Below are 12,141 nucleotides of genomic sequence, written 5' to 3'. Positions count from 1 at the left end.
TAACAATATATGTCTTCAACAATAAGACTTGTGTTAACATGTCTTGGAAATAATCAAACAGGGTCAGACCGTAGGCGTGTGGCACGCTAAGTGAGCCGTGTCCCTGGCAGCCCCCTCTTGCATGCATTGGCTTGCTACACTAGTATGGGACCTTGTGGCGGTTGACCCCATCAGCTCACAGTCTGAGGCTAGCGGTTCCTAAACCAATCCTCCAGGCACACTCACAGGGCAGAGAGTTGTGATTACTCCATTCAATTCACAAAAGGGAAATTCATAAAACCTGGAACGCTCATGTGCTTTAAGGACTGGTTAGTGAATTACAACCTCAGGAAGCCTATACAGCAGAGCCAACCCTGTGTTGAGTACCATTCCAAGTAACACGCCTCTCACTTACTCTGGCAGTGAAGTCCACCGCAGCACCACGATTCAGCAACAGCGTAGCCACGTTGATGTTTCCATAATGGGCAGCTATGTGGAGTGGAGTGAAGCCACTCTGGAAAAAAAGAGGTGACCGAAAGGACAATTTGTTCAGTAGTAGCAATTATTATATACTATACTAGCAGCAAATGCAACAGCTCCATAAAAATTACAACAATAATTTCCTCTCTTGCTATATAAGCCACATTTTGGAAGATTTCATTTCTTGGAATGCATTGTGTGAATATAATGATTACATAGGGAATCTATTTTCAGTCTGGAATTATATAGTCTCATAACAGCTTTCTTCGTTGACCTGTTAAATGTTTGCCAGGTGTGTTGGCATATGGCATCCCCTGAAAGGAGTGTTTTTGAAACTCTTGAGTGATAATCAAATGTATAAACACACTATAAAACTGTATATTTTGAAATATATGTTCCCACATAGACCAGTACAGAACCGATATACAAATAGCTACTAAATTACAAACACAAATAATATAAACTTGGTTTTAGGCATTTTAAACTATAAAATGTGTTAAAAAGTGACACATGCTTATATATATAGGTGGGCTTGTAAACGATTAGTGCAAACTTGCTTCTAATCTTGTTCACTTGGGTAGCACAATACCATGCATGGTACTAAGGGTGATGGACATTGTAACATACACACTGCTGACAAATAGGTTCATTTAATCTCTTATTTTATGATTAAGGAGGATAAGAAAAGTCAGCCAGTTGTATCGATATATCTTCTTACCACTCACTTTGGCATAGGAACCTTCCATATATTATTAGTGCTTAACACCAGGCCATGGCACCTCAAACCATCAACTCATTGGATCGATATTGGGGTTGGTCTCTAAATCTCTATAACACTACTAAGTAAAACAAACTGTATAGCCTAACCCATTAGAAATTAAAGCCTTGATAAATTCATGCAATAAGCATTACTGCCAGCCTTAGAGGACCTGGATGCAACCATAGGTAGTTAGCAAGCATCTTAGTCATGCTATCCCTTCAAGGGCATTGTCATTGAATGTCTGCAAAATTCGAGTTAAGATCATCAGTTTGCTGACACCAGTAAGGGTAAGTGTCATGCAAAAAAAATAAAATATATAGCCTAAAACATCAGTCTACAAAGCAGCTTGTCAGGGCTGTCTGCAGCTTTGGAAGGTGGCCAATAAAATAGTAATGAGTATAGATCAGATTTCATGTACCACTCTGGGTGGCTTGTTGCTGAGCATTCTTATGGTCACTCGTAGCAATACATGTTTCAGCTGCAGAAAGCCCTGCTGATACATTATTGCCCCCCATAGAACATGCTATGTAAAGGTCTAAAGCAAAGATTAATACTTCGCAGGAGGCAATGCAAGGAACAGATATTTGTATGCAGCAGTACTAAGGTATGGGCAAGTGATATGTGGACATATATACCTCTGTTGTCCTATTCACCATCATCTACGTTAACACAAGTGGAAGCAAAGAAGGGGAAAAGAATGAATGGTTAGTCCACCACTGATGGTATGGAATGTGGGCCAGCTCCAGAATGGATAATGATATCAATATGGAGTAGGGTGACTGCACAGAGCATTAACACATTCACTTCAGTCTAAAGACTACAAAGATTATTAGTATTAAAGGTTCTCTGGAGTATATCCTGAACACCGCCAGTTGTTGACAGTAGAGTCCCTGTCAATTTAAATTTTAACAAGATCAATGCATAGAAACACTTCATGTGTTTCAGTGGAACTCGTCATTGGCTGTCCTATTGACGGACCCTGGTAGGAAAGGCTGAGTAGGTCCTTCAGAAGTGCAAGGTGCTGCTCAATGAATTTCTTATTTGTCTTTTTTTTTGCACATTTCTATAAATACGTGCTAAAGTATACACATAATCTTATTCTACAACCTGATTTACCTTGAGATTATATACAATAAAAGTGAATTAGGAAAGGCATGTACCCAACATGTTGTGCACCCAGGTAGCATTCATAGTGGATGTTGTATTCTCTAGCTATGCCATGGGAGAGTTTGCTGTAAGACCATGTGATGAAATGATAGAAAATGCTTCATAAGTTTGATTTTTGCTGGCCAAACGCACTGAAATCTAATGCTTTCAGTTATGACATCTTAATACAGTATGTTATACCTGAAGATCACCCATCATCACGTCTGAAACATCTAATGTTCTGTGGCGTGTATTTTTTTCCTTCTCAGTATTTACTGGGTTTAATTAATAATGTTTTATTTTGATTACATCTATGCTGTACGTTTTTGGTTTTTTTTTTTTAACCAACTATAATTCATTTATAAAGGCATTGTTGTGTCTGTTTATAGAATCTCGATTTATTCTGGAATACTGTTACTCTACTTTTTTTAAAAAAAAATCAGTTTTTTCTTTAACCATTTTGGAAAAACTCCCTTTTTCCTAAAGTTTTGTAACAATTTCAGATTATGCGGAATAAGTATTAGGTGACAGTAATTAAGTGGTGCAGACATTCAAATGAGCTGATTCTGTAGGCGCATGCATGGGAAAAATGTAAAGTTGTGTTGGAAGCAGGGAAACATGTACAAAATATAAAACATGTATAACATAGTACAGCTTTGCACAGCCCTCCTGCAGAAAAGTGAGGAACAACATTTTGCTTTCTAAATCATGCTTAATATAGCATCTTCAAACGTCGGGTGGCAAATGTACCTTTGACTCTATGTCTGCATTATGGTCATTCTGCAAAAGAAGTGCCGCGGCTTTTGTGTCGTCCTTTCGGGCGGCAATATGTAGCGCCGGAAGTCGGACTTTTCCTTTAGTGTCATTTTCAAGGAGCAGAGAGACCACCTGATCATGGCCCTGCTGAAGGGCTACTGCCAGAGGTGTAAACCCATCCTTTGGGGAGAAATACAATAAAAAATACATTTACATATTTATTAAGACAATTATTAAATATGAAGAATGGACATCTGTGGTCTCGAAATCTTATTTGAATCTACATCTTACTTTTTGAACATTGGCTCACTAAAAGTTATCCCTAACATGTAGATGACCAATACTGCAATATCTTTTTTGGGTACATTTAGAACATAGGAGAAGAATGAATTCACTGATAACACAGGTCAATTTAACAATCTTCTTTTTAAAGCCAATACAAGTATGGGATGTGCACCTTAAATTTACCTAACAAGCTATATACTGTGTTAATATAGTATGGCAGGTTATAGGATGGGATTAAAATTATCCAGTGTCACCACTAAGATTAGACAGACATTCTGTCAATGCAGAAACAACTGGTGGGCCATGTACAAAGTATAGAAGACCCAATGAATACATACAGAAACCACCGCTGCCCAGTTCCAGTGACATTTTGGACTTGCGCCAAATTCATTTTTAATGCATAACACCTATTGATTTAATGGGGTCTGTAAAAGGCAACAATCCCACTTAAACTGCACCGTATGTTGGGTGGGCTTTAATTGAAAAGCACACTTTGGATTGTGGTGCACCAATTGGTTTCAAAGCATGGTCTTTCTATGCTACTATTGACACAACAGCTTGCATGTAAACCCTGGCAGGTCACTGGCATACGGCAGACCAAGAGAACTTTACAATCTCTGTGAAGGACAACACGAGAGCTACTTTGAGCTCCGAAGAACTTGCAAAACTGTATTTATTTTGCCATTTGAGCTGTCACAAAATGACAGTTTCTTGCTTTGTCTTGTTGTTGCGGATCAATCGCTATGTGAGGACACAGCAATGAAGCAATCTGGTTGCTTCGTTCTAATTCATGTGGGTTGGCTGCTTTAAAGAGTGTTGAGAGCATAATGGTTTACCTAAACATAGCCTGGCACCAAAAGGAGGTGAAGCTACGCGTGGCATGCAGGGTATCTCCAGAATCCTTAACTATCTGTCCACTCTAATTGTTCACATTCTATTCTTTTATTCCTGATAGTTCAAACAACTAAACATATTGTTCTTTCATTATTATAGGGTTTCTGGCAAAAACCATACACCTTGTTTTAGCCATTTACTGCGCGCTCTTAACTCTTGTTTTAAATATATATCATTTATTACCTCTGTGGCAAGGCTCTGGCTTGCTCCGTTATCCAGTAGAAAAGTAACCACTTCCAAGTGATTTTCTTGCGCTGCCATGTACAAGGGAGTGAAGCCATTCTGGAAAAAGCAAAATAGTAGCCAATTTTTCTTTTTTTTTTTTGCACAAGAATGAGAAATAGTTCAATCGCATTGTAGGCAGTGCTATATACATTTATGGCAGTGACATGGAGAAGGTCATCAGAACATTCCATACCCAACTCCACTGGAAGAACCTTTCTTAGGAGGGTTTTGACACTTGTGTAGGTCTATGCCAGTTAAATATTTTTATTACGACAGTAGAGACTAACTTATATACTTTAGGACATCTGTTCTGTAAATATTCCAATTTTTTAATGAATAAAAAGTTTACACCAACATGGTCCACATATTTTGCGCTAGTGTTCTGCATCGCGATTAAACAAGATTAATGAGAAAATACTGCGGAAAATTCCTTTCTGAGTACTCATGCAAAGTATCAATGAAGAGATTATTCAGGAATGCATTTCACAGGACTCGGTGGGAGAAGACATGACTTCACTTTGGCTCAGAGAGGTGTTGGAACGATTTCACATATTTCATCACTCCCACTAAATCCTCTATATAATAATACTCGCATATATTTTTACGGCACATGCTGTGATACACCTGGCATGAAAGGGTATGTTAAGTAACGGTAAATCAACCTGTCTGTCAGATTAATAATAAATATATTTACTAGGTTAATAGCAATATTTTTCAAGTAGAAAATGGCTCTTAAAATGTTGAAGTGCAGCTTAATGCTAAGGCTGATACTAGGACTATAATTCAAAAAAGAACCGATATAAATCTACACCTTCCAAATGCATTGCCTAACAAGAACTACCCACCATTCTCCTCCACTCGGACCCTGATGATCACAAAACCACATTTCAGAAGGTGGCATGTGTTATGCATTATATATATATCAAATTAGTCCACAATATTCCATGTTAAAAGCAGATAGCTTTAGGAGCTAACAATCACTAAAAATCTGCATAATCTGATTCAATCAGGCTCTAGTAAGGTGGCTATTGCCCATCTAACATAGCTGGACCAACATCTTTTTTTATTTGCAATTCTCCATATAGCCACCAGACCTGGGATCTCAGATGTCTATATGCTGTATTCCCAACCTTCCTTGGCACTTTCTGTGGGATTTGTGTGCAATCTCCAAATAGGAAAGTGTTTTTGATCTGAGAGTCAAGGTTGCCCTAAATCTAGACAGGAGACAAACCCTATAAAGTCAGCAATGACAAGCAGAGCTGTAGAATATACATATATATATATATATATATATATATATATATATATATATATTTGTATTAATCATATTTACCTGGGATTGTGCATTAACATTGGCACCATTTGTAACCAACACCTTCACCACTACTGCTTGTCCAGCCAAAGACGCTATGTGGAGGGCTGTGTTACCTTTCTGAAAGTCAAAAAATTAAAAGAAACATTAGAATCTATTACACATACAATGATACAATTATACAGAATCAATAGAATCTGTAGAACATCTTGCAGTAAATAAAGAGGGGTACTAAGGTCGTGTCCCTCAGATAACAATCTACTGCACAACAGAGACTAATCAGTCACAGTACTAAATGTCATTTATTCATAGAACAGTTTCCTAATTACTATCAGTAGTTAATGCGGAACATAATACAGGCATTCTATATGTTATCAAGGGACATCCTTCACACTGTCAAGGAACAAAACTGTATAGTAGTTGTGTATAAAAAGTGTTTAGATTGTAAGCCTCTCTACTTAATGTATTAGTTTGTCTTAGTCTGTCATTTCTAGTTTTGTCTTTCCCTTTGAATGTATGTACTGTAAGAAGTGCTGCGTAAATTAATTAAATGAAAATAAATATAAAGATAATAAAAATAATCATGTTTGTCTTAGCAACATCTGGGAAAATTTGTCCAGAGCCACTTTCTATACATAACCTAGTTTGTATTTTAAATTTAGATCTGAGAACGGGTATGGAGGTTATATCGACTGACCTATCAACCTGACCTGACATGTCACGTGCATGAACGGAGGAATAGAAATGCTTCATTTATTACTTTTACAATTTATAATCTATTTATACTAGATTTATAATCTTTACACTCAATTTAATAACAAAATGTAACACACGCGTGTAATACAAGCCTATGGGTATCACTAATAAAACATTTTATTTATGAAGTGCCAACAAATTCCATAACATTTTACTGTAGCTTCTGGCCCTGAAAAGTATTTCTTTTTTTCCCTCCCTTGTGTATGATTCATACCTCTTTTTAAGTAACCAGAAATGGGAAACATTTCACTGGTACAGGGGCAGAGGAACAATTGCCCCTGGGTACAGAGTGCAAGCAGCCCGGATAGAAAGCTGTAGTGAGGTAAGAGTTACCCCCTTACCTCACTCGAAGCATACTCTCTGGCTGCTTGTTGAGAAGTTATGTACGTATGTATGTTAGAGTGCTTGTGTAAGTGTGTGAGCATGAATGTGTATGTGTACGTGTGTGTGTGTGAGCATCAATGTGTATGTGTGAGAGGGACTATGTGTTAGCATGAGTGTGTTACAGTGTGTTAGTGAATGTGTGTAGGGTGTATGTTAGCTCAAGTATGTGTAAGTGTGTACATGTGTAAGCGATAGTGTACAGGTTTTTTCTAAATGTGAGAGTGTCTGTAAATATGTGTGCCTTTCATATGTGAGTTTTGGGGAAAAGGGCAGGGGGCCGATGAGGCCACTTGGCTTTACCTGCCCCCCATCCTTACTGGGGCCAGAAGATGCCAACCCTCCCTTAAACTGGTGATTTGCTTAACTACAATATACATTAATTTCATAATTGATGGGTTGATGTACCTACAAGTTTATCTCAGGTAAACTGAATCTACCCAAAACTGTTACATGAATTTGTTTTCATCACGTAAGATAACTGACTAGTGCGTAGAGGTGGAGATGGTAAGACAAATGTTGTTGGGACATGAATGATATATTTTGAGAAACTAGGCAATACAAATATATGTGAAAAATGTAACGAAAAAATTATAATTGATAATCTATAGTGGAATTGCTAATTTTGTTAGTAAAAACGACACCTAATCTTTACCGTCACTCACCTTTGTTGATGCATCTACATCTGCTCCTCGCTGTATCAGCTCTGAGACAATTTCTATGTGTCCTTCTTTGGAAGCCAGATGTAGAGCGTTCAACCCATTCTGAAGAAATGAAACAGGTTTCATCAGATATCGGCAACAATAATTCAGTCGCTTGTACCAGTGAATGCCTAACTCCAGTCTCCAATGGCCACCAACACCAAGGGGCTTTCAATGTTACACGACATTAATTGCACAATGGTGGATGCTGACTTGCATCACTTCAACATCAATTTCACGCCATGCATCATTCCTCATTACATTGCTTTAGCTGTTATCATTCTGCTTTAATCTGCACTCATATGTTCTGAAGAATCCTCCTCTATGAATTTGCCCCTTTGCCCTGATTGGCCACCAGTGGCAATAATCATAAGACCAGAGCTATAGCTCAGTAGCTGCAGCTTCTCCCTAGATTCAGGGTTTTTTTTCTAAATTTTTAAAAATGTAATATTAAAGTACTCATAAAATACCCATAAAACATCATTAAGGGAGATAATATATTTTCACAGAATACTAACCTGATTGCAAACGTTGATGTCGACTCCATTTTTCAGATAGTCAAGGGCTTTTTCTAGGTTGCCGGAACGGGCAGCTCTTAAGAAACTTGCATTGGTGTCAGTCTGGAAAATAAAAATAACCAAGATTATAATGATGGTATTGATATGCGGTTAAAAGCTCATCAGTGATCTATATGCAGCCATTTACAGAAAAGTTTATAAATATTATTATGATATATGAGATTCTTTATTTATACATTGTGTAGTATATATATATATATTGATGGGATCAACAGAAGATGGCCACATGTCAATGTAAGTCATATATAAGTGGTAATTAGTAAAGATTTAGGTTTGTACTGCTTCTCAAGGTTACAATAAATAAATAAAAACTACACCAATGTTTTTTATGCTTTTTTAGCAGAAACCCCGTCCATAGCCTGAATTATTCAAGAAACATTCTTTGTTCTTTTGTTATAATATTAATGTTAAAAATTAAGCAATATATTCAGGTTTTTTTTATTATCCCAGTGTTTCAACTTAAACCAATTGTGTTACATGCTTTCATTAACTTTACTGCGGGGGTGGTAGATAAATGGAAGAGCCTCCCATCAGATGTGGTAGAGGCTAATGCAGTAACGGACTTTATATATGAATATATGAAACTGGAAATTTAGTAAAAATATGCTGTATTAAGAGTAAAGCTATCAAAAATAATTATTTATTGATTTATACAGCTCTATCACATACTGGAGCGCTGTACAATGGACACAGATAGGACTCAATAAGTAGTACAAGTAGAAAGAAAAGGTAAGGACGGAAGTGCTGAAAATGAGCTTACAATCTAGAAGACACAAAGGCTATTTGCGACATGGTGTTAAAACGAGTGCATCTCCTTGCACGCAGATATCAGATCAGCTCTGTTAAAAATAGAGACTATTTTCTACTACAGCCAGTGTCGTGCCTGTAAGCTATATTTAAATCCAGCAATAGCTCCATTGCTTTGTTTATCGGAGGCATGCAATCGCTGCCTTGGAGTCTAGGATGCGAGATAATAGCATATTTCTATGTCAAACGGCACGGCTGTTCCGGCAAACAACTCCGTAGGGGACTGGCTGTAAAACATGTAAAGCAAATTAAATGCTAGATGGTTTATTGTAATTGACTGATGCGTCCGTAAACACGTGATACTTACTGGCAACATCGTTTCTGATTTGTCTATACTACATTATTTTTCTTGATTTTCTTTCACATTTAACATGTAAGTCATTAGAAAGCAATGAAGTCAGATATTTCTGTATATCCTCTCAATATTGATTTATAATAAATGAGATTCTTTACAGGCCTTCGGCAAAGAAATCGACAAAATTCAACCATTTCTGTCTAGGAAGGATTCTCCTATGTGACTGCAGTTATAATTATTCCAGTGGCAGGTATCGGTAAGGGAGGAGCGTTGTGTTGTTTTTGCATTATTTTTTACACAATGCAAAATCAAACATATTTTATCCAGCTCTTGGCTTGCAGGAGATGTCTTCGGCCCGACGGACACATCCCCTGTTGCCTACTCCATGTGTTGAGATCAGAGCTAGTCAGCTCCAGTGTTGGCTCGACGAGAACACCAGGAAGGGGTCTAATGAGACCTTCAATGTACAGTACATGAGCAAAAATGGGAGCACTTTCCTGCCACTGATTGGCTACTTTTAGTAAAAATCGCACCAAAATGGGGCACCTGCAGCTTCTTTTTACACGTTTAATAAATGCATATTAGAGTACACCATTCTTTCATGGTACATTAGGTTGTCCCTTTAGATTCTTTACACAATGTTGATCCAAGCAGAAATCTGATTTGGAGTCAAGAAGAATTTTTTCCCCCATTGAAAGCATAATTCAAAATTGCTGACATAAGGGTTTTTTTGCCTTTTTTTGGATCAACAGCAGTAAACAAGGAATAGGAAAAGGGTTGCACTTGATGAACAATAGTCTTTTCTCAACCTAAACTACTATAAACTATAAACAATTAGCGTTATTTGCCATGTAAGTTTTATTGGGATGCCTCTGCTGCTGTCAATCTCACTGTTGTTTTTGGTAAACACTAAACACACTGCCCCAGTCAAACACGGTCATGTTTGGGGTAACATAAGTCCTATTTAGATCAGACAATGATTCCAAAAACAAATGTTCAGCCTCGTTGGCTTCTTTTATTGGGCTGTGGGCCAAGACATTTTCTTGCTCAGCATACAGAGCAGAATCTGCTAGAGACCTCTCCTTACAATAAACACAGTTAGTAGACAATGTGTAACGGATACACTGCCATGTGACAGATATGACTACCAAGCGTCGATACGAGATTTAAAAAAAAAATATGAACGTACATGTAAGGATGAATATATATATATATATATATACACATCCAACAATATACACATATCAAAACAGGTTTATGTCATAAATCTTAGCACATGTTAAATGTTTAGCTTTCAAAAATACACTAATAGCCAGTTCATAAAAGGGGCGCTTCTCCCAGGCCCTCCATCTGTTTTAAAAACTTTAATTATTATTATTTTCTGCATTTTTTCACATTTCACAACACGTTAGTGATCACAACTTCCGTGAGTCTCAGATCTAATAATGCCATGGTAAAAATTTAGCTAATTAGGTACATCTTGTACAATCAATCATAGTTAAACGGACAGTCCAGCCATCAGATGTACTTTATTGTTAATGATAGCTGATATTTTACCACTGTTGTCATCTGAATTAAGATGACAAGGCTGATTATGGATTTCAGATAATCTATAATAAAATATAATATTTAGACTCCAGACATTTGATAAACAGTATGCTTAGCTAAAAAGATGAATGCTCTATAACAGCAAAGAGGCTGGTACATTCTATACATCTTAATTTTAAGAGTGCAAGTAATACGCTTAGAAATGAGTTTAAAAAAATACCGATCGCTCAAGAAAACCATCATTTTGGTTACAACGAAAGAAAAAAACCATAATGTATATGTCATGTAATATCACAAGACTGCCAGGGAATAAATCCTACCTAACAAGATAACACATGAAGTGACACTATCAACAAAACCACCAGCAGGAAGGTGCTGAGAGTAATGAAACACATACAAACATTAAGGGGCAGGAGAGCGGACCGCCATAAACAGCCACGATTACACGCTGTCTTCTGTAACACTCCTAAAGCAAGGCACTTAGCATTATAGCTTATTAAAGTAGACTAACTGCAAAAATCTGCATGTCAGTGTTAGCTCTTCCGTTTATGTATACATAATTTATCATTCAAAAAAAAGGGCCCTGTCCATGTACTATATAAACGCTTTCTCGGTCAATGAGAATACATGAGCTTATATTTATATTGACCGGAATAAAAGCTTTATACATTAGATGGACGTTTCCAGTATTTTTGTGGGATTGTTTGAAACCCCATTACCGGATTGTATTTTAAAGCAGCTTTATCCCCACTAGCTTTACTAGATAATATGTGCGAATATACGTAAGATGATGTTTGTAAGCAGTACATTAACACTGCCATGTATCATGGGGATTGCATCAATCATACCCTATACAGATGGGCATGAGGAGTGAAAGAAAGTATCTTATACAGGTATATGAACTGCACGTATCAGAATGTAAATATACATATTTTGAACCACATACATAAAGAGAGAGAGAGAGAGAGTGAGATATATATATATATATATATAGATATATATATATTAACAAAAATGCCATGGCTCAATAACAGAAGTTTATGTTTTCTGGTGAATAAATGTAGACAGAGAGAATATAACAGAAAAATCGTATAGTGACACTTCCCAGAATATTAAAACTAGATAGATTTCAGCTCCTGCCACCCATTCAAAACATTCACCGATGCAACTATATACGAAACAACACAGAATAAACTTAAATGGTTTCGTTAGAATATTCAATTATTGTACCAGAGACG

General features: G+C 36.9%; 1 protein-coding gene across 2 annotated transcripts in view; it reads right to left on the bottom strand.

Moving 5' to 3' along the window:
- Positions 1-12,141, bottom strand: part of LOC149299004 (ankyrin-3-like) — a 138,309-nt gene that overhangs the window by 91,087 nt on the left and 35,081 nt on the right. For both annotated transcript variants that reach the window (XM_089486694.1, XM_089486695.1), the window contains exons 2-7: positions 8,194-8,295; positions 7,640-7,738; positions 5,859-5,957; positions 4,484-4,582; positions 3,116-3,301; positions 395-493 (exon numbers count right to left, since the gene is read on the bottom strand). In XM_089486694.1, coding sequence (XP_089342820.1) covers positions 395-493; positions 3,116-3,301; positions 4,484-4,582; positions 5,859-5,957; positions 7,640-7,738; positions 8,194-8,295 — 684 coding nt within the window. The remainder of the gene's footprint in view (positions 1-394; positions 494-3,115; positions 3,302-4,483; positions 4,583-5,858; positions 5,958-7,639; positions 7,739-8,193; positions 8,296-12,141) is intronic.

Source organism: Sceloporus occidentalis, unplaced genomic scaffold (genome assembly GCF_023333645.1).
Source record: "Sceloporus occidentalis isolate IW3139 unplaced genomic scaffold, rSceOcc1.0.p SCAF_30, whole genome shotgun sequence".
NCBI lineage: Eukaryota > Metazoa > Chordata > Lepidosauria > Squamata > Phrynosomatidae > Sceloporus > Sceloporus occidentalis.
The sequence above is the reverse complement of the archived record's forward strand: the minus strand, read 5'-3'. Positions and strand labels throughout refer to the sequence as shown.